Source organism: Saccopteryx leptura, chromosome 1 (genome assembly GCF_036850995.1).
Source record: "Saccopteryx leptura isolate mSacLep1 chromosome 1, mSacLep1_pri_phased_curated, whole genome shotgun sequence".
In the NCBI taxonomy this organism is placed as follows: domain Eukaryota; kingdom Metazoa; phylum Chordata; class Mammalia; order Chiroptera; family Emballonuridae; genus Saccopteryx; species Saccopteryx leptura.
Window position 1 is genome coordinate 315,638,752 of NC_089503.1, and position 20,416 is coordinate 315,659,167.

General features: G+C 49.5%; 1 protein-coding gene across 2 annotated transcripts in view; it reads left to right on the plus strand.

The window, feature by feature from the left end:
* The window catches only part of PARVB (parvin beta), a 93,409-nt gene that overhangs the window by 22,236 nt on the left and 50,757 nt on the right, over positions 1-20,416 (plus strand). Inside the window, exon 1 of one of the 2 annotated variants that reach the window (XM_066358626.1) lies at positions 10,851-10,926. The exons of the other annotated variant lie outside the window; for it this stretch is intronic. Within the exon in view, the coding sequence (XP_066214723.1) occupies position 10,926 (1 nt within the window). The 5' untranslated portion in view covers positions 10,851-10,925. Of the gene's footprint in view, positions 1-10,850; positions 10,927-20,416 lie in introns of those variants that run through there. 2 annotated transcript variants of the gene reach the window in all.

Below are 20,416 nucleotides of genomic sequence, written 5' to 3' on the forward strand. Positions count from 1 at the left end.
AACAAACAAACAAAAAACTCAAGGAATTCATTACAGTCAAACCAATGCTGCAAGAAATGTTAAAGGGCCTGTTGTAAACAGAACAAAAAGGGAAAAAAATATAGTAAAAGAGGAATAAAGCTTTAAAGAATAAAATGGCAATAAACAACTACATATCAATAATAACCTTAAATGTAAATGGATTAAATGCTCTAATCAAAAGACATAGGGTAGCTGCATGGATAAGAAAACAGGACCTATACATATGCTGTCTACAAGAGATACACCTCAAAACAAAAAATACACACAGACTGAAGGTAAAAGGATGGAAAAAAATATTTCATGCAAATGGAAATAAAAAAAAAAAGCTGGGGTAGCAATACTTATATCAGACAAAATGGACTTTAAAACAAAGGCTATAGTAAGAGATAAAGAAGGTCACTACATAATGATAAAGGGAGCAATCAAACAGGAAGATATAACCATTATAAATATCTACACACCTAACATAGCATCACCTAAATATATAAAGCAGACTTTGATGGATATAAAGGGCAAGAGCAACAGCAATATTATAATAGTAGAGGATTTCAATAACCCACTAACATCACTAAATAGATCCTCAAGAAAGAAATTAACAAAGAAACAGCAGACTTAAAGGACATACTAGATCAACTCGATTTAATAGATATCTTCAGAACCTTTCACGCCAAAGCAGCAGAATATACATTCTTTTCAAGTGCTCATGGTACATTCTCTAGGATAGACCACATGTTAGGGCACAAAAGTGGTCTCAACAAATTTAAGAAGATCGAAATCATATCAAGCACTTTTTCTGATCACAGTGGCATGAAACTAGAAATTAACCACAACAGAAAAACTGAAAAAATACTCAAACACTTGGAAACTAAATAGCATGTTATTAAATAACAAATGGATTAACAATAAGATCAAAGAAGAAATAAAAAAATTCCTAGAAATGAATGATAATGAGCATACAACAACTCAAAATTTATGGGACACAGCCTGACCTATTGTGACGCAGTGGGCTAAAGCGTCGACCTGGAACACTGAGGTCGCTGGTTCGAAACCTTGGGCTTGCCTGGTCAAAGCACATATGGGAGTTGATGCTTCCTGCTCCTCCCCCTTCTCTCTCTCTCTGTCTCTCTCTCCCACTCCTCTCTCTCTAAAAAATTAATAAATAAAATATTAAAAAAAAAATTTATGGGACACAGCAAAAGCAGTACTGAGAGAGAAGTTCATAGCACTACAGGCATACTTTAAGAAGCTAGAAAAAGCTCAAATAAACAGCTTAACCTTGCATCTAAAAGAACTAGAAAAAGAACAGCAAGTAACTCCCAGAAGTAGTAGAAGGAAGGAAATAATAAATATCAGAGCAGAAATAAATGACATAGAGGCTAAGGAAACAATACAGAGGATCAATGAAACCAAGAGCTGGCTCTTTGAAAAGGTAAATAAGATCGATGAACCTTTAACCAGACTCACCAAGAAAAAAAGAGAATACTCAAATAAATAAAATTAGAAATGAGAGTGGAGAAATAACTAATACAACAGAAATACAAAATATTGTAAGAAAATACTATGAAGAACTGTATGGCAAAAAATTAGACAACCTAGGTGAAATGGACAAATTCCTTGAAACATATAATCTTTCAAAAATCAGTCTGGAAGTATCAGAAGACCTAAACAGACTGATTACAACAAATGAGATAGAAACAGTTATCATAAAACTTCCAACAAACAAAAGCCCTGGGCTGATGTCTTCACAGGGGAATTCTACCAAATATTCAAAGAAGAACTAACTCCTATCCTTCTCAAGCTATTTCAAAAAATTCAAGAGGAAGAAAGACTTCCAAGCTCCTTTATGAGGTGAGCATAATTCTGATTCCAAAACCAGGCAAAGACAACACAAAGAAAGAAAATTATAGGCAAATATCCCTGATAAACTTAAATGTTAAAGTCCTCAACAAAATACAGTGATACCTTGAGATACGAACAGACCAACATACAAATTTTTTTAGGATACGAGTTGCGACTTGGTTCGTATTTTTGTTTGAGATCTGAGCGAAATTCCAAAATAAGAGTTGTGATTCGGGAAGCTTCCACTAGTTGGTGCGTTGGCGCACGGGTCCAGTATCAGTAATTTGATATACAAGTTGACTGACTTACGAGCTAGGTTACAGAACGAATTAAATTCGTATCTCAAGGTACCCCTGTATTAGCAAACCAGATCCAGCAATACATGGAAAAAATAATACATCATGATCAAGTGGGATTCATTCTGGGGAGGCAAGGATGGTACAATATTTGTAAATCAATCAAGGTGATTCATCACATAAACAAAAGGAAGGAGAAAAACCACATGATAATTTCAATAGATGCAGAAAAAGCATTCGATAAAATCCAGTACCCATTTATGATCAAAACTCTCAGCAAAGTGGGAATACAGGGAACTTACCTCAACATGATAAAGGCCATCTATAACAAACCCACTGCCAACATCATAATCAATGGGCAAAAATTAAAAGCAATACCCTTAAGATCAGGAACAAGGCAGAGGTGCCCCTTTTACCACTCTTATTCAACAAAGTACTGGAAGTCCTACCTATAGCAGTCAGACAAGAAGAAGAAATAAAAGGCATCCAAATTGGAAAAAAAGAAGTAAAACTATCATTATTTGCAGATGATATGATACTGTATATAGAAAACCCTAAAGTCTCAGTCAAAAAACTACTGGACCTGATAAAAGAATTCAGCAAAGTGGCAGGGTATAAAATTAATACACAGAAATCAGAAGCATTTTTATACACCAACATTGAACTGTCAGAAAGAGAAATTAAGGAAACAATCCCCTTCACATTTGCAACAACAAAAAAATAAAGTATCTAGGAGTAAATTTAACCAAGGGGGTTAAAGACTTGTACTTAGAAAATTATAAAACATTGATAAAAAGAAATCAAGGAAGATACAAACAAGTGGAAGCATATACTGTGTTCATGGTTAGGAAGAATAAACATCATTAAAATGTCTATATTACCCAAAGCAATTTATAAATTCAATGCAATACCAATTAAAATACCAATGACATACTTCAAAGATATAGAACACATATTCCAAAAATTTATATGGAACCAAAAAAGAACACAAATAGCCTCAGCAATTTTGAAAAAGAAGAATAAAGTGGGAGGTATCACACTTCCTGATATCAAGTTATACTACAGGCCATTGTACTCAAAACAGCTTGGTACTGGTATAAGAACAGGCATATAGATCAATTAAACAGAACTGAGAACCCAGAAATAAACCCACACCTTTATGGACAATTGATATTTGACAAAGGAGGTAATAGCATACAATGGAGTAAAGACAGTCCCTTTAACAAATGGTGTTGGGAAAACTGGACAGCTACCTGCAGAAAAGAAACTAGACCACCAACTTACACCATTCACAGATATAAACTCAAAATGGATAAAAGACTTAAATGTAAGTCGTGAAATCATAAGCATCTTAGAAAAAAACATAAACAGTAAGCTCACTGACATCTCTCGCAGCAATATATTTGCTGATTTATCTTCATGGGCAAGTGAAATAAAAGATAGGATAAACAAATGGGACTATATCAAACTAAAAAGCTTTTGCACAGCTAAAGACAATATGAACAGAATAAAAAGACAAACCAAACAATGGAAGAATATATTTGACAATACGTCTGATAAGGGGTTAATAACCAAAATTTATAAAGAACTTGTAAAACTCAACACCAAGAAGAGAAACAATCCAATCAAAAAATGGGCAAAAGAGGCCCTGGCCAGTTTGGCTCAGCGGTAGAGCGTCGGCCTGGCGTGTGGGGGACCCGGGTTCGATTTCCGGCCAGGGCACATAGGAGAGGCGCCCATTTGCTTTTCCACCCCCCCCTCCTTCCTCTCTGTCTCTCTCTTCCCCTCCCGCAGCCAAGGCTCCATTGGAGCAAAGATGACCCGGGCGCTGGGGATGGCTCCTTGGCCTCTGCCCCAGGTGCTAGAGTGGCTCTGGTCGCGACAGAGCGACGCCCCGGAGGGGCAGAGCATCGCCCCCTGGTGGGCAGTGCATCGCCCCTGGTGGGCGTGCCGGGTGGATCCCGGTCGGGCGCATGTGGGAGTCTGTCTGACTGTCTCTCCCTGTTTCCAGCTTCAGAAAAATACAAAAAAAAAAAAAAAAAAAAAAAAAAAGGGCAAAAGAAATGAATAGACAATTCTCCGAAGAGGACATACAGATGGCCAATAGACAGATGAAAGAAAAAATGTTCAACATCACTAATGATTAGAGAAATGCAAATTAAAACCACAATGAGATATCACCTCACACAATTCAGAATGGCGCTCATTAACAAAACAACACACAATAGGTGCTGGTGAGGATGTGGAGAAAGGGGAACCCTCCTGCACTGCTGGTGGGAATGCAGATTGTACAGCCACTGTGGAAAGCAGTATGGAGATTCCTCAAAAAATTAAAAATGGATCTGCTTTTTTTGACTCAGCCATTCCAATTTTAGGAATATATCCCAAGAACACCATATCACCGACTGAAAAAAAGAAATGCACCCCCATGTTTATGGCAGCTTTGTTCACAATAGCGAAGATCTGGAAACAGCCCAAGTGTCTGTCAGTGGACGAGTGGATTAAAAAGCGGTGGTACATATATACAATGGAATACTATGGGGCCATGAAAAAGAAGGAAATATTACCTTTTGCAACAACATGGATGAACCCGGAAACTATTATGTTAAGTAAAATAAGCCAGGCAGAGAAAGAAAAATATCATATGAACTCACTCATTTGAGGAATCCAAGGAACAATGAGAACTGAGGAACGGAATTAAGACAGAGGAGAGATTGAAGGGACTAGAGGAAAAGACAACAGAGGGAAAGGGGATGATAGGATGGGATAAAGCTGGAGGGTAGAGGGGAGGGCGCTGTTGGGAAGGGAGCAAGGGAGATGTTGAAGGGAATAAGGGTGAGGGGGATGCATTCGGGGTGACACTAGAATCTATGTAAACAATTAATTAAATAAACAACAAAAAAAACCAACACACACACACACATTTACATGACATGTTCTACTTTCTAGAATGTGCTCAAAGACATGGCCATTTAAAGTATTGTCAGGCCCTGGCTGGTTGGTTCAGTGGTAGAATGTTGGCCCGACCTGTGAATGTCCTGGGTTTGATTCCCAGTCAGGGTGCGTAGGAGAAGCGACCATCTGCTTCTTCCTCCCTCTCACCCTTCACCTCCTGTAGCCAACGCTCAATTAATTCGAGCAACTTGGCCCCAGGTGTTTAGGATGGTTCCATGGCCTCTGCCTCAGACACTAAGAAGAGCTTAGTTGCTGAGCAACGGAGCAACACCTCAGATGGGCAGAGCATTGCTTCCTAGTGGGTGTGCCAAGTGGATCCCAGTTGGGGTGCATGTGGGAGTCTGTCCTTGCCTCCTCTCCTCTCACTAAAATAAATAAATAAATAAATAAATGTTGTCATTGCTGCCTGTGCTTCATACAGTGACCCCCCCCCCCAAAGTAAATGCTGGGTCTAGACAGTGCAGCTCAGGAGGCCAGGACTACTGTGCACGGGCAAGGGCTGTGAGCGGCTGGGCACCAGAAGTGTACCAGTGTGTGTCCCTTAGCTAGCTCCGTCCTTCTTGGGAACATGGTCGTTAAAAAATGCATTGTGCCCTGGCCAGATAGCTCAGTTGGTTAGAGCAGTGGTCCCTAACCCCCGGGCCGTGGACCGGTACCGGTCCGTGGGCCATTTGGTACCGGTCCGCAGAGAAAGAATAAATAACTTACATTATTTCTGTTTTATTTATATTTAAGTCTGAATGATGTTTTATTTTTAAAAAATGACCAGATTCCCTCTGTTACATCCGTCTAAGACTCACTCTTGATGCTTGTCTTGGTCACATGATACATTTATCCATCCTACCCTAAAGGCCAGTCGATGAAAATATTTTCTGACATTAAACCGGTCCGTGGCCCCAAATGGTTGGGGACCACTGGGTTAGAGCTTGGTCCCGAAGCATAGAGGTTGCCAGTTCAATCCCTGGTCAAGGCACATACAGAAACAGATCTCTCTCTCTCTCTCTCTCTCTCTCTCTCTCTCTTTCTCCTGCTTCCTTTCTCTCTAAAATCAATAAAATAAACATTAAAAAAATACACTGTGACAGAGCAGCATGATTCACAGTAGCCAACAGGTGGAAACAACCCAAGTGTCCATCTAGGGATGAGTGGATAAACATGTGGTCTGTCCACACAGTGGAAAATGAGTCAGCTTTCCAAGGGGAAGGAAATTCTGACAACACACTACGACATTGAGGACGGTATGCTGAGTAAAACGAGCTGGTCACAATAGGGCAAATACTGTGTGCCTCCACGGATATGAGGCCAGTCACATCTATGGAGACAGAAAGTAGATGGCAGGGGCCAGGGGCAGGGGCAGGGGAGGGGTGGGGAGTTCGTGTTCAGTGGGGACAGAGTTTCAATTGGGGTCTATGAAAAATTTCTGGAGATGATGGTGGTGATGGTTGCACAACAATATGAATGTATCTAATGCCACTAAACAGTACACTTAACAATGGTTAAAATGTAACTAAAATCAATAAAGATCACAATTTAAAACATGAATGAAAGTAGATTGAGAAATACATACAAAGAGTACACATACTGTACAATTTAAAGAATGATTAAAATAAAGAATTACCCAGGGTCCGGCCACCTGGCTCAGTCACCTGAGTCCCTCCCACAGAGGTGCCCCACCCTCTGGAACTTGAGCTTCTTTGCTCTCCTTGCAGAGTCATCACTCCTGTATGTCGGGCCTTTGCCTGGCCTTGACCTTTCCACCTGGCTCAGTCACCTGGGTCCCTCCCACAGAGGTGCCCCACCCTCTGGAACTTGAGCTTCTTTGCTCTCCTTGCAGAGTCATCACTCCTGTATGTCGGGCCTTTGCCTGGCCTTGACCTTTCCACCTGGCTCAGTCACCTGAGTCCCTCCCACAGAGGTGCCCCACCCTCTGGAACGTGAGCGTCTTTGCTCTCCTTGCAGAGTCATCACTCCTGTAAGTCGGTCGCCTTTGCCTGGCCTTGACCTTTCCACGCCTGGAGCCACGTGAGCACAGGGCTGTCCGAACCTGTGCCTGGAGCATTGTCACTTGGGAACTCAGGCGGGTGATTTGGAACTCAGGCCTGGTGGCACATTGACTTCCTTCGATGAAGCTTTGATTTTGAGGCAGGACAGCAAGTGGGCAGAGGGAGTGAGCTCTGGTGCCGGGCGGCCCCGCTTCTCTTCTGCCCCCGCATTCCCTGCCTCCTGAGTCTGGCTGGGCAATTTCCCCAGTCTCCCCACCGGGTGAGGGGACAGCACCGTGGAGTGGGGGGTGTGGTGGGGGCGGTATCAATGCTCAAGAAGGCCGCGGGGTGGGAGCTGGCAGCGGTGTGCTTGTTGGTTGGTGCTGATGCTCACCGTTTCTCTCCTGCTCATTTTTCGTCCTGTTCGTCCCAGCTTGGCAAAAATGCTCAGCTTGTAAGCCTGTAGTTCCACTTGTGGGGAAATTAAACACATTTAAGGACAAATTAAATTAGAGGATTGGTGATCATTAGCCAAGAAAATTATTTTTTTTTTTGAAAAATGGAATGCGCCAAGCAGGCTATAGCAAGCACATGGTGGCATGCTTAATAAATATTTGTCAGGAAGAAGGATCATTTTACAAGCCATGGTCATGGGGAGAGCAGTAATGGCTGCTAAAAATAATCTGTGTGTTTGTAGAAAATCCAGAGATGAGGAAAAAGAGGTTCTGATGGATTTAGCCGAGAGCATGTGGCCCAGGGAGGGCCAGTGTGCTGTGACCGGGAGGCATCCACGGGGCATTTGTGCCCGCGATCGGATCTGCAGTCTGAGTTTACCAGTCCTGAGCAGCCCTGTCTTGGGGTGCGCCTGCCTTGGCCAAGCTCAGGACACCAGCGGATGGAACGGAATGCCCGCTTTGCAGTTGACAGTGTCTGAAGTCTGGCTGGGGCGCCGTGTCTCAGCCCTCGGCTCCTGGCGGGGCTGGGACTGGAGGAACCCGTTCTTACCTTTTTCCTAGTTTCTGGTGATTCTGGGATTCCTTGGTGTCCTTGGCCTGTAGCCACATCACTCCAGTCTCTGCCTCTGTCATCGCATGGCTGTTTTCCCTCCGTGTGTCAGTGTCCAAATGTCCCTCTTCCTGTAGGGACACCTAATCCCATGCGACCTCACCTAAACTTGATAACATCTCTGAAGTCCCTGTCGCCAAATAAGGTCATAGTCACAGGTTCCAGGTGGACATGAATATGGGGTACACTACTCATCCCATAGTACCCTGAGCTTGAAACCCATTGTTTTTGTTTTTGTATTTTTCTGAAGTTGGAAACGGGGGGGGGGGGGCAGGCAGACAGACTCCCACATACACCCGACCGGGATCCACCCGGCATGCCCGCCAGGGGGTGATGCTCTGCCCATCTGGGGTGTTGCTCTGTTTGCGACCAGAGCCATTCTAGCGCCTGAGGCAGAGGCCATGGAGCCATCCTCAGCGCCCAGGCCAACTTTGCTCCAATGGAGCCTTGGCTGTGGGAGGGGAAGAGAGAGACAGAGAGGAAGGAGAGGGGGAGGGGTGGAGAAGCAGACGGGCGCCTCTCCTGTGTGCCCTGGCCGGAAATCGAACCTGGGACTCCTGCACGCCAGGCCGACGCTCTACCACTGAGCCAGCCGGCCAGAGCCGAAACCCATTGGTTTTATCATTGCTTTTTTTTTTTATCATTTCCCGGGTGAGGGAGGGGGGTGTGGAGATAAATATGTGGTCAATCACGTTTTACCTGGATTCTGCTCACTCCCTGGCTCGTGTCCAAGTCTATTCTTGGTTTTGAAGGAGGAAAAGAGGAGGAGTAGGACTGCTCTTTTTCTTTCTCTGAAAAGCACTGCGAGGCTTGTGTTTGCACAGGGCCCACAGCTTACAAACTGGTAAGCCCATCTAGATGCACTTCCACTGCATGGTTGCATTCTGTACAGTTTTTCAGCTGTAAAATTAACAACAGATTCTTTCTTATCTTTTCTTTTTCCCTGACACCTATTCCTTTAAAATAAACAGCCTTGCTGTCATATATCTCTTGCTTTTAAGTCTCACTTAGCTTGTTTGACAGGTACTGCGCCTGTGTCATTAAACAGATGCAAATACTGCTGCCATTGGGTTTTAAATAGCACTTGTCATTCCCCTTGCCACGTGTTTGTTCAGCATCACGGAGGGGTGACTGCAGCCTCCCCCGTCCTGCTTTCTCTGCCATGGTGCCTTCTCCACTCGTCGTCGTCGGAGGAAGGCTGCTTCTTCTGCGCTGAAAAGATGGGAGAGAAACACAGTGTGGCTTCTTGCATGGGGATTTTGTGGGCGATTTTCATGGGGCCGTACCTCCCATATCTGAGGCAAGAGGGACCGCTTTCACTAGAAAACTTTGTAGCCTTAGAGCAGGACAAACCTGGGTTGAGCCGAAGCTGCCGACATCGATGGTGAGCAGGGTGGCCGAGGCCGGCGCTCCTGGGGCCCCCCCAGCAATCCCCACACTTCGGGTGGGGGCATGAGGAAGCCAGAGCTGAGCGCAAGCTACACCCAGTGGGACTTACCTGGTTAAATATTGTCTGGGGACACAGCTAGATTAGAGAGCACACCTGGACCATAGTCGGGATGAATCTGGGATCTCTGAGCCCAGGCCACGGAGTGATGGTTTGAAGAAGAGTGGTTACGCATGCTGTGATAGTTTGCACGGTGACGGAGGTGTAGACTTTGTGTGGTGATCACCTACATACGTCGGATCTCTGTATCATACACCCGAAACTAATATAACGTTGTAACTAGCTAGACTTTAATGAATTAAAAGAAAATTGATAGAGAATAAGAAGAGTTGTTAACGAGTGAGGTGCGTGGTTCCGTTCATTCCTTCCTAGATACGGTCTGTTCTCACATTCACGGTCCTCACGTCCTATAAAGTCCCCACAAACGCTGCTTAGCCAATAGTGAGATGCCGCCCCTCAGGGAAATACATTGAAACAAAGTGGTGTGTCCAGTGGCTAAAGGGGGGTGAGTTTTATTTCTGCTCCCCCACACCCCATTTCCAGGTTCCTCCTGGGTCCCTCCACCCAGGGAAGTGAGCACCAGGGACCGCCGCCCAGCCTCGCTGTTGGGCTGGCTCAGATCTTGCTTTGGCTTTGTTTGTGGTGTTTGATTTCTGTTGTCGTGGAAACGGGCTGACAAGTGTTTCTCTTTAGCGCTGCTCCTGCTGCTCCTCCTGACCTCACCGGCGACCAGGAGATGCAGCGTGGGGCGTCGCGGGCCTGCCTGCCATGCAGTATAGTCTTGTCCTTGTCTGCTGGGGTCGGGACAGAGAGCCAGACCTGTGCCTCCTCTGGGACCTCCCACCCACCCTGTGCGTAGCCCAGTCTCAGGGCCAGGCTGAGATCAGACTTATCAGACCATCGTTCCATGTTCACTGAACCAAATGCAGCGTGAGCTTCAGTCTCAGCAGGCCTGGACACTCCCTTCCTTCCTTCTTTCCTCAGGCCTGTGGTTTGCCCTCCTGCCGGGGGCAGTGTGCTTACGGAGCCCTCGGCAATAAAGATACAAATAACGTTTTGCGGTTACCAGGGTTCTATCACTCAGAGACAGCCCCATCCTCCTGGTAGCTCCATCTTTTGTGGCCTTCCTCAAAGTCTCCCTAAAGGGACCTATTTCTAAAATTGCAAGTCACACTGGTGTCCCTGCCTGCATCCTATTTGAACTCGGTGTGTGTGTCTCCTCAGTCTTCTCCCCACTGAGTCCCCGCCAAGTCCCTGCCAAGTCCCTGTTCTCACCTTGTCTGTGTTTCCAGCGCCTCCGCCGGCTGCACCCTCTTCACCAGTGAGTGACACCCCCCCATTTTCTTCCTTATCATTTTCAACAAAAGCTAAACCTGGACTCACCTTATTCCTTCTCTGCTTCATGGGGGCAGGTTGTTCAGACACAAGTGGACCGTGGCTGGCTGTTTGACTTTTTCTGGGAAGGTGACCAGGGTGTTGGTTTGAGGTTGATGGGGAATGCGGGCCCTGTTGGGCACTTTATTTGTGGAGCGAAGCGTGTTGGGAAGTTTCCATCTCTCTGGTGGGTCGTGTGGGTCTTTGGGGCCTGTCTTTCCCTTAAACTGGCTGATCTCAGCCGGCCTCTGACTGTTGTCACCACCTAACAAGAGAGTCCTTTTCTCTGTTCCTCGGGAGGCAGCCAGCAGTGGAAGCAGCATTGTGTTGGGCAGTCTGGGGGTGAGCCCAGTGTGAGATTATTAGCAGGGTTGTGGCAGTTGGCAGTCACTAGGATGTTTCGTTTCCCGCCTGTGAAATGGGCACAGTGGTACCAGTGACATACTGAACTTTCTAGGCCCCAGGGACTGTCCCAGTCTCTTCATGTTGCTCTGTCTTGTGCAATCTTCATAACAACTTTATTTTACAGTTGAGAAAACCGAAGCCCAGAGAGGCTAATTAACCTGCCCAAGGTCACACAGCAGATGGGAACAGGAGTCAGGGGTTTAGCTGGAGCTCGTAACCTCCCACCTCCTGGGGACCCACTGGGGAACTGAACAAGATGACAGTTACTCGGATGCTCCTTATGGTCCTGACACCGAGAAAGCTCCCGACACATGTGCCTTCCCTGTCTGGTGGAGTAAAGGGCACACTTTTATTCTGGGTTCTGCCTGGGATGTCCTTAAAGAAAGGGATGCTGATGTGTGGTGCACAGGTGACCAAGACAGGAGCCTTCCCTCAAGGAGGTCACAGGCTGATGTTTGCCTCGGTCACCCATGTCCTCTTGAGCAGGCTTTCTGTCAGCGGGTGGGGCCATTTCTAGAGGCGAAACAGCAGTTGAAGTAGGGGCTTCAGGAAATTGAATGCAGGAGCCTCTTTGCTCCCTTGCTGAGGCAGCTCTCCAGGGACAATAGGCCTTACAGTAACAGGCAGAAAGTGATGTAAGCAGGCCAAGTGGCCCTTCCACGGCAGGGCAGGGAGGGCATAGCTATGAACGGGCTTGTTGGCCGGGGAGGGAGGCTGCGGGAGGAGCAGACCCCGCCTGACAGCCTGCCCACCTTCTAGGGGCTGTGGCAGGCTTGGTTCCTCTCGCTCTTTCTAATGGGGATCTCCACCCCTCTCCCCCTCCCCTGGGAGAGTCACAGCATACAAGAGCATGGCCAGAGCTCTGAGAAGGCTGCAGCGCTTAGCTCTGCTCCACCAGTATTTCCTCCCCTTCCCTGGCCCTGGCTTGATTTGTGTAAGACCTACGAGGACCATGTCTGTGTACCTCGGCTGGGCAAATGTTGATGGGGACCAGGTAGCTTGCTCATATACATACTGTTGCTCTCCAGGTCCTGTTGGGAAACTAATTTAAAAGCTGTGTTGAATGTGTTCTCCCTGAAGGTCCATTGAGTTTACTGTTAGAAAAGTGGCCCTCAGGCTCCGAAAGCTCGGGGAATTGAGCTGAGAGCGCCCCCCTTGTGGCTCTGTGGCCACCTGTCCCCACCCACTTCGGCTCTGCCTTTGCACCAGAGGTCCTTTCTGGGGTGGCTATTGTCACCAGCATGTTTGTCACCTCCTTGCAGGCTTGACCTCTGCTGCATGTGAGGACACAGAGCTTGCCTTTGGGCTCAGGTTACTGAATGTGCATTCTTAATGCTCACTGAGGAGGACCTGGGGCCTCGGGCACTCTCCTCAACTTCCCTGAGCCTTCGTCTCCTCATTGGTGACACGATGACAACCGAGGGGGCTGCTTGCTGCAGAGAGGTGGCCACTCTCTGCATCAGGTCCCTGTGGCCATTCACACCTGACGTAGAGCAGACACCCAGAAAACCCAGGGTGCTGCTGCCGTGTCTGCCCCTCCTCCCTCCTGACCGCTTTCCTTCCCTACGGGCTCCGAGACGGTAAGAAGTTTCTAAGAGATCTTCAATGTCCGTGATGTCCCATGTTTGTTCTTTCGTAGACAGGACTTTGTAGCTGAGGGGACTTGGTTCCAATACGAATGTCACCATTAGCTGCCTCTCCTTCAGCAGGTCACCTGCATGCTGAGCCTCTGTCCCTGGGTCTGTAGGGGTGTCCCCGTCCCTGGCTGTCAGGAGCCTGAGTGAGCTCATGTCAGAGGGTGTGGGGTGGGCAGGCCCTTGATAGACGCAGGCTTCCTTTCTCTGTGGCACAGTTTCAGCGGTCTCTGTCTCCTTAAAGACATGACTCCAAAGTTGCCTCCTCCAGGAAGCATTCCTGGACTGGCACCCTTTTCTTCTCAGGTCCCCAGCATTTTCACATACTTCCATTATTTGTCTCCTGGATGCCGAGGCCTTTAGGGCCAGCCCTGTCTGAGTCCTCTCCCTGTGTGGCCAGCGCCAGGCCCGATGTCAGTGAATGTCCAGCAAGTGGCTGGGGTTGGATGAGTGAATAGTGGATGCAGTCCGAGGCAGAACTCATCATGGTTATGTGATAACGTGTATGAAGAGCCAGACTTCTTTTATCAAGTAGAGGAAATTTAAAGTTAAAAGTGAATTAATATAGGCCCTGGTTGGTTGGCTCAGTGGTAGAGTGTCGGCCTGGTGTGCAGAAGTCCCGGGTTCGATTCCCGGCCAGGGCACACAGGAGAGCGCCCATCTGCTTCTCCACCCCTTCCCCTCTCCTTCCTATCTGTCTCTCTCTTCCCCTCCCACAGCCGAGGCTCCATTGGAGCAGAGATGGCCCGGGCGCTGGGGATGGCTCCTTGGCCTCTGCCCCAGGCGCTAGAGTGGCTCTGGTAGCGACAGAGTGATGCCCCGGAGGGGCAGAGCATCGCCCCCTGGTGGGCAGAGCATCGCCCCCTGGTGGGCGTGCTGGGTGGATCCCGGTCGGGTGCATGCAGGAGTCTGTCTGACTGTCTCTCCCCATTTCCAGCTTCAGAAAAATACAAAAAAAAAAAAAATGTGAATTAATATAGCCCTGCTTACTTTCCCCAGCCCTTGACTCTTAAACCTCTCAAACACCAAATACAAATAAAGGGGACTGAGAGAAGACGCGCTCCCCGCCCCCCAGTTTTCTCTAAAAGCGGAAGTTTCTGTGCAGCTGGGGAGGTAGGACAGACTTTTGAAGTTTGGGGAACACTTGCCTAGACACACTGATCTCTGGCAGAAGGCACAGCGAGGCCGGGAGGGAACCTCTCTCTGGAAAGAGGAAGCAGGGGGCCCCAGCAGGCTATGGGGTGACCACCTGCACCTTCCCCTCCAGCCATACAAGTGACTGGCCTGTACGCAGTAGGCCCACAAAATTCTGAGGACTGTTTGTTGAGGGCTTACTCTGTCCAGGGGCCTGGGGTTGGCAGTTCACGTTATTTTGTTGATTTCATGACTCCTTAGGAGGCCCCTCACTCAGAGATTCAGTGGACGTCTGTTGAGGGCCTACTGTGTGCCAGACTTGTGCTGGGCTCCGAGGGCACAGACAAAGGACCCTGTGCTCAGGACGTTTCTGTTCAAGCTAGAGACAGTTGTTTGGCAGAGGATGACAACTTCAGGGCAGGAAGGAAGTGGGGTGCTGTGCTGGCCACCCAGGGGGCTTTGAGGGGGTGTCCTGGGGGGCTCTCTGAGAGCTGAGGAAGGGCCCATCCCCTAAAGCTGATGAGCAGAGGGAAGCCTGGCCTCATCGGAACAGCCTCTCAGAGAGCTGGGCTCCACAGAGCATCCTGTCACCCACACGGCTACCTGGGTGAGCAAAGCTGACAGAAGGCCCCTTGGCGCTGTGACCCTGGGTTCGGGTCAGCAGAGCCTCCGGGCAGCAGCTGTCCGGCTGCACAGGATGTTGGCTGCACACTTGGCTGGTCTGGATGGCCCTGCCTGGCTGCCACCTGTCACCAGTCTCCAGAGCACTCACCCTGCCGGCGCCCACTGGCTTCCTTGGAGTGGGCGGGTGCCCTGTTGCCGCGACAACCAGAGGTGGGAAGCCAGGTCCTCAGGTAGGGGGCTGAGCGTCTTGCAGTCCCAGAGAGTGAGGGCCAGGGCAAGCTGATCCTGGCCTGCAGGCAGAATAGGAGGACCCCACTAGCACCTCGCCTACAGTGAAGGAAGGGGGTGCGGTGGGAGAGGATGCAGCTTCTCCTGCCTGTGCCCTCCAGCTGCCTGGCATGGCCCTGCCAGGCTGTGTGGCTGTGTGGGCAATTGGAGTCTGGCCTGGCACCGGCACACAGCCTGGTAACGAGGATGGGGGGGACTACAGTGTCACTCCTGTCCTGGGTGACCACCTGATGTCCACACTGGATGAGAGACCACCTGATGTCCACACTGGATGAGAGACCACCTGATGTCCACACTGGATGAGAGACCACCTGATGTCCACACTGGATGAGAGCAGAGGGACAGTGGAATCTAAGCTGGAGGCTGGCGCCTTGCCCCCTTGGTTCCGTAGGCTGAAGGATGCCCCACTGTGCACGTGGTTAGACTTGTGGTTCCAGAGCACAGTACAGCCTGGATGGGGTTCAAGCCACATGATGACCCTGTGAGGTGGGGACATGAGGCCCTGGCCCCTGAGGGATTCTGACCTGAGCGAAGGTATTGGATTTCCCGTGGATGCCACCCACCTGTGCAGAAGTGTAGGGAACCCTCGCCTGTCCAGCTCTGGGACTCCCGAGTCAGCGCCAGCAGGTCTGCCCAGCTCACCTGTCTGTTGGATCTGTCTGAGCTGGCTGCATCCTGTGCCCTACACTCGAGATTCCAGTTCAACTTCTGCCTCCATGTGTGACAACCCAAACTGTCTCCAGACACTGCCACATGTCCCCTGGGGGGCAGAATCAACCCTGGCTGGATACCACTGAGCTAGGAGGAAGCTACTTCCATGGGTAACATCCTTAGGGCTCCTCACCCCAGGAGTGGGACAGAAGGGAAGAGATGATCCCTGGCAACCACTGACCTTTTCCTCCAGACCCTGGGGATGTGGGTGCCTGAGATCTGCCTGGAGCATGCACAGATACACACACACATGCATGCACACATGCACATACATGCATGCACACATGCACACACACGCATGCACATACCTGTGACCCTGAAGGGTCTTCCTATTGCTCCTTTTTTTTTGGGGGGGGGGATATTTTTTCTGAAGTGGGAAGCGGGGAGGCAGAGAGACAGACTCCTGCATGCACCTGACCAGGATCCACCTGGCAAGCCCAGTAGGGGGTGATGCTCTGCCCATATGGGGTGTTGTTTCGTCGCAACCAGGGCCATTCTAATGCTTGAGGTAGAGGCCATGGAGCCATCCTCAGCGCCCGGCGCCAATTTTGCTTCAGTGGAGCCTTGGCTGCGGGAGGTGAAGAGAGAGATAGAAAGAAGAGGGTTAAGGGTGGAGAAGCAGATGGGTGCTTCACTTGTGTGCCCTGGCCAGGAATCGAACCCTGGACTTCCATACGCTGGGCCGATGCTCTACTACTGAACCAACCAGCCAGGGCTTTCTTTTCTTTTCTTTTTTTTTTAAGTAGACTTTTTTAGAGCAGTTTTAGGTTCACAGCCATGTTTAGAGGAAGGTACCGAGATTGCCCATAGACCCTCTACCCCCACACATGCACAGCCTCCCCCACAAGCAACACCCCCCATCAGAGTGGTGCCTTTTTTACAATTAGTGAACCTACATTGAAGGTTCATTGTCATTCAAAGTCCAAAGTTCATGTTAGGGTTCACTCTGGGTTCTGTACAGTCTGGGGTTTTGGACAAATGTGTAATGACATCTGGGTTGGTATTGACTATTTTTAGTGACTTAAATGATGACCTCTAGAAGAGCTACGTCCAGTACTTACAAGTGTTTGCGAGTGGCCAGGCTGCAGCCTGAGACCTTGGTGGGCCCAGCCCTGGAGGACAGAGGCAAGCCTGAGAAGACGCCCATGGCAGGTGCTTATGGGGACAATGTGCAGACACAAGGGCTCGGGGCCTGAGAGGGTGTGGGCACAGCTGTGCCCCAAGCTAACTGGAGGCCAGAGGTCGTAAAATCCAGGAGTGGGCAGGGCTGGTTCCTTCGGGGGACTCCAGGCCAGAATCTGTTTCCTTGACTTTCCAGGTTTTAGAGGCCCCTACATTCCTTGGCTGACGGCCTCTTCCCCTATCTTCAAAGCCAGCCATGTGATCTCTTTTGCTCTTTCTGCTCTCGTTGTTACATCACCTTTTTCTCACTCTGACCCACCTGCATCCGTTTTATAAAGACCCTTGTGGTGACGTTGGGCCATTTCCCACCAGGTAATCCAGGATAATCTGCTACCTCAAGGCCCTTCACTTAGTCACATTGCAAAGGCCCCTTTGCTTTGTAAAGCCATAGGTTCTATGGTTTAGGACATGGACATCATAGGGGAAGAGGGGAGAATTATCCAGCTTGCCACAGGGTTGCCAAAATAAGGAGTGGGAAATAGCTCCTATGAGTTCCAAAAACAAATACCAGAAACATTCATTCATTCATTCATTCATTCACTATGAACTTGCCAAGTGCATCAAGTGCCTCCTCTGGGCCAGGCGTCATGTGGGGAGCTGGGGAGATGGGCTGGCCTGGCACGTGCCCTCACAGAGCACCAAGGACACGGGTCTAGGAACACGGACACACGCACATGCCTTCCACTGGTGATGCTCAAAAGGAATGGGATGCCTTGGGACCCTGACTAACTGCAGGGTAGCAGGAGGGACTCTCCACATGCTTCCATCTCCCAGCTGCTCCATTGGGGCTTTCCCTTCAGAGGCCCCGCCTCCAGGAACCCCTGTGTGTCATGGGTTGAGAAGGTCTTTCACCTCTGCTATCTATCTTGGGTGTTGTATCCACTCAGGATGAGTGGAGCTGTCTGTGCCTGAGAAGTCCCCAGAAATGCCATCTAGGCCCCTTGAGAGTATCTCAGGTGGGAACAGAGCCACGGGCACCAGGGTTGCCCTCCAAAGCCACCTGTTTTTAAAGGTGCCCATCTGCCCAGCAGGTTGGACTCTAAATGAAACCCTTGCAGTTTGTCTTGTCTCGCCTGTACAGGTGGAAATGGGCCACTAGAGGGCGCCATCCTTCTGGTGTTTTCTGTGAGTTTCTCCCCAAGTTCTCTTCCGATTGAGCTTTTCTGTGGCAGATGCCTCTAGTCTTTTTTTTTTCTTCTTTTCTAATGACTTAATGATTTAATTTTCTTACTTTCAAAGCAGAGCACACTTTGGACTTCCCTGGATACAACGGGACATTACTGATCAGATTAATACAATGTTTGCAGCACGGAGACAGCACAGGGACCAGGGTGATTTTGTTCCTCTGCTAGCTTTGTTTGCTCTTGATTAAGCAGGTTCTCTCAGCACGTTGGCCACATGGAGCTTGCCCCCTGCAAGCTGAGTAGCGAAGTTCCTTACCTGCAGCCAGGCAGGCCACATCCCACAGCTTGGCACAAGGGGAGACGTCCATGTTGGTTTTTGGATGATTCTGAGTTTCTGTTGGGTTTCACTCTCCGCCCTCACCCTCTGTTTCCTCTGGACTCTGTTTTGCATATCACTGATTAATGAGATATTTTCATGGCCCACAGTTGAATTGATGTTGTATCCTCAATGCCAGCACCACCGATTGGTGGAATTGTGACAAAGGCACCATCCCCCAAATCAAGGAAACAGGTCGCTCATGTCAAAGGTTTGCCATCGTATTAAGATGAAGTTGACTGGATGGAGTGGTTGCCAGGCACTTGAGCTAAGGGTGGGCCCTTTTGGGGGTCAGGGAGGCTGGCTTCGGGGATGTGGGTCCAGCTGTCCATCAGAAGGGTGAGGATAATTGGATATGTGCCACAGAGCCCCAGAAGAACTCGTACTAAATGGTGGCAGCCCTCATGGTCCCCAGGAAAGCCCGCGTTTTTGCCGTCTGCCCAGCTGGGCACCTTGGCCTGACAGGGCTTGCTTGGTTGGCCTTCACCTCTGGTGTGCACTTGTATTTTAATTTTCTTCAAGTCACTTGCACGGTACTTCCGAGCCTCCTGCAAGCTCTGGGGCATCCTCCTCCGGGTCTGCTGTCACTGCTGACGGCAGCTGGCCCTGGCTTACTGCTGGCGGCTCTGGGAGGCACTCTGAACTTCTCTGGATTGGTGTGAGGGTCAGGCTGTGTTGCCTGATGCTTTCTGTAGGGACGAAGCTCTGTTATAATTCATCCTAATTAGTGTCTGTTTCAACTGCTCGGCAACTGTGTGAAGATGTTCGTGGTGACGCCTGTGCAGTACCTTCAGGATCTTCGTGGTTACATCGTGCCTGGTCTGCAGGGAAGTGGATGTTTCGGCATCTAGATTCTTTGAGACTTGGTGACCTGGGACTCTGTGGCCCTGGAGTCACTTGAAAAGTTTTTTTATGGGGCCATTCCGTTCCATGCCTTGATCCTGGTAGATACCTGAGGCTTTCAGGATCGATCCGACTCTGCCCCGTTGAGGCCAGCACACGCTTGTGGGGGCTCCTTTGTGCACTGCATCCTCCTCTGGGGCTCAGGGGTGAGGGGACATGGCCTCTGCTTCCACACATTTATAATCCAGCAGAGAGACAGCCTCACAAGCCCCTAGATCATGAACTCCGGGGGTGGGGTCATCTGTGAGCTCACAGCCAGACCTGACAGCCTTGGGTGGTTTGCGGGGCCCACTTGTTGAGCGGAGACTTCACGCACTCAGCCCTCTCCGTGCCCCAGTGAAGGTGTGGATGATGGCAAGAAGGGAAGGAGGGAGCCCAACGTGGACCGCTCCGCTGACTCCTTCTCCACGCACACCATCTTGTTAAATTAGTTGTCATGACAACCTCGACCAGGTCTGGTTATTATCCCTCCACAGTGGAGAGGTGTGAAAGATGGAAGGAGTTAAAGCGTGTGCCCAAGGGCACATGGCCATCCTGTGATGAACCCCCAAGTCCTCTACTCCCTCTGCTAACCTGTTGGCACCTGCATGGACGCTGGGCCTGGGGGTGGGTGGGGTTTGGAGCAGAGACAGATGCCTTCTAAGGGCCACAGAGGAAGTGAATTCACAGCGGAATTTGCAAGTGCAGCGTGTTGGGCCTCCTGGCAGAGTGGCGGCAGAATGCAGTGCTCCTGGCAGGGCACACCGAGCGGAGGCACGGAGGTGCCCGAGCTCTTCAGTGGAGGGTGGGAGCAGGCGCCATGAGGGGGTTTGGATGTTTTGGGAGGCAATGGAGGACTGGGACGATCTGTGGCCAGAGGAGGAACAGGATGGGCCTGTGTTCCAGGACAAAGTCTTGAGACACTGTGGGAAGTGGACTGGAAGGTGGACCAGGAGCCCAGACCCGCGGAGGCTAGCACGGCTGCTGTGACCTCCTGGGGCTCGGACCACTGTTTCGGGCCCTGAGGATTCTTCCTGCCACATTCGGAGGGGTGACTTGAATAAGCTGACCCACTTG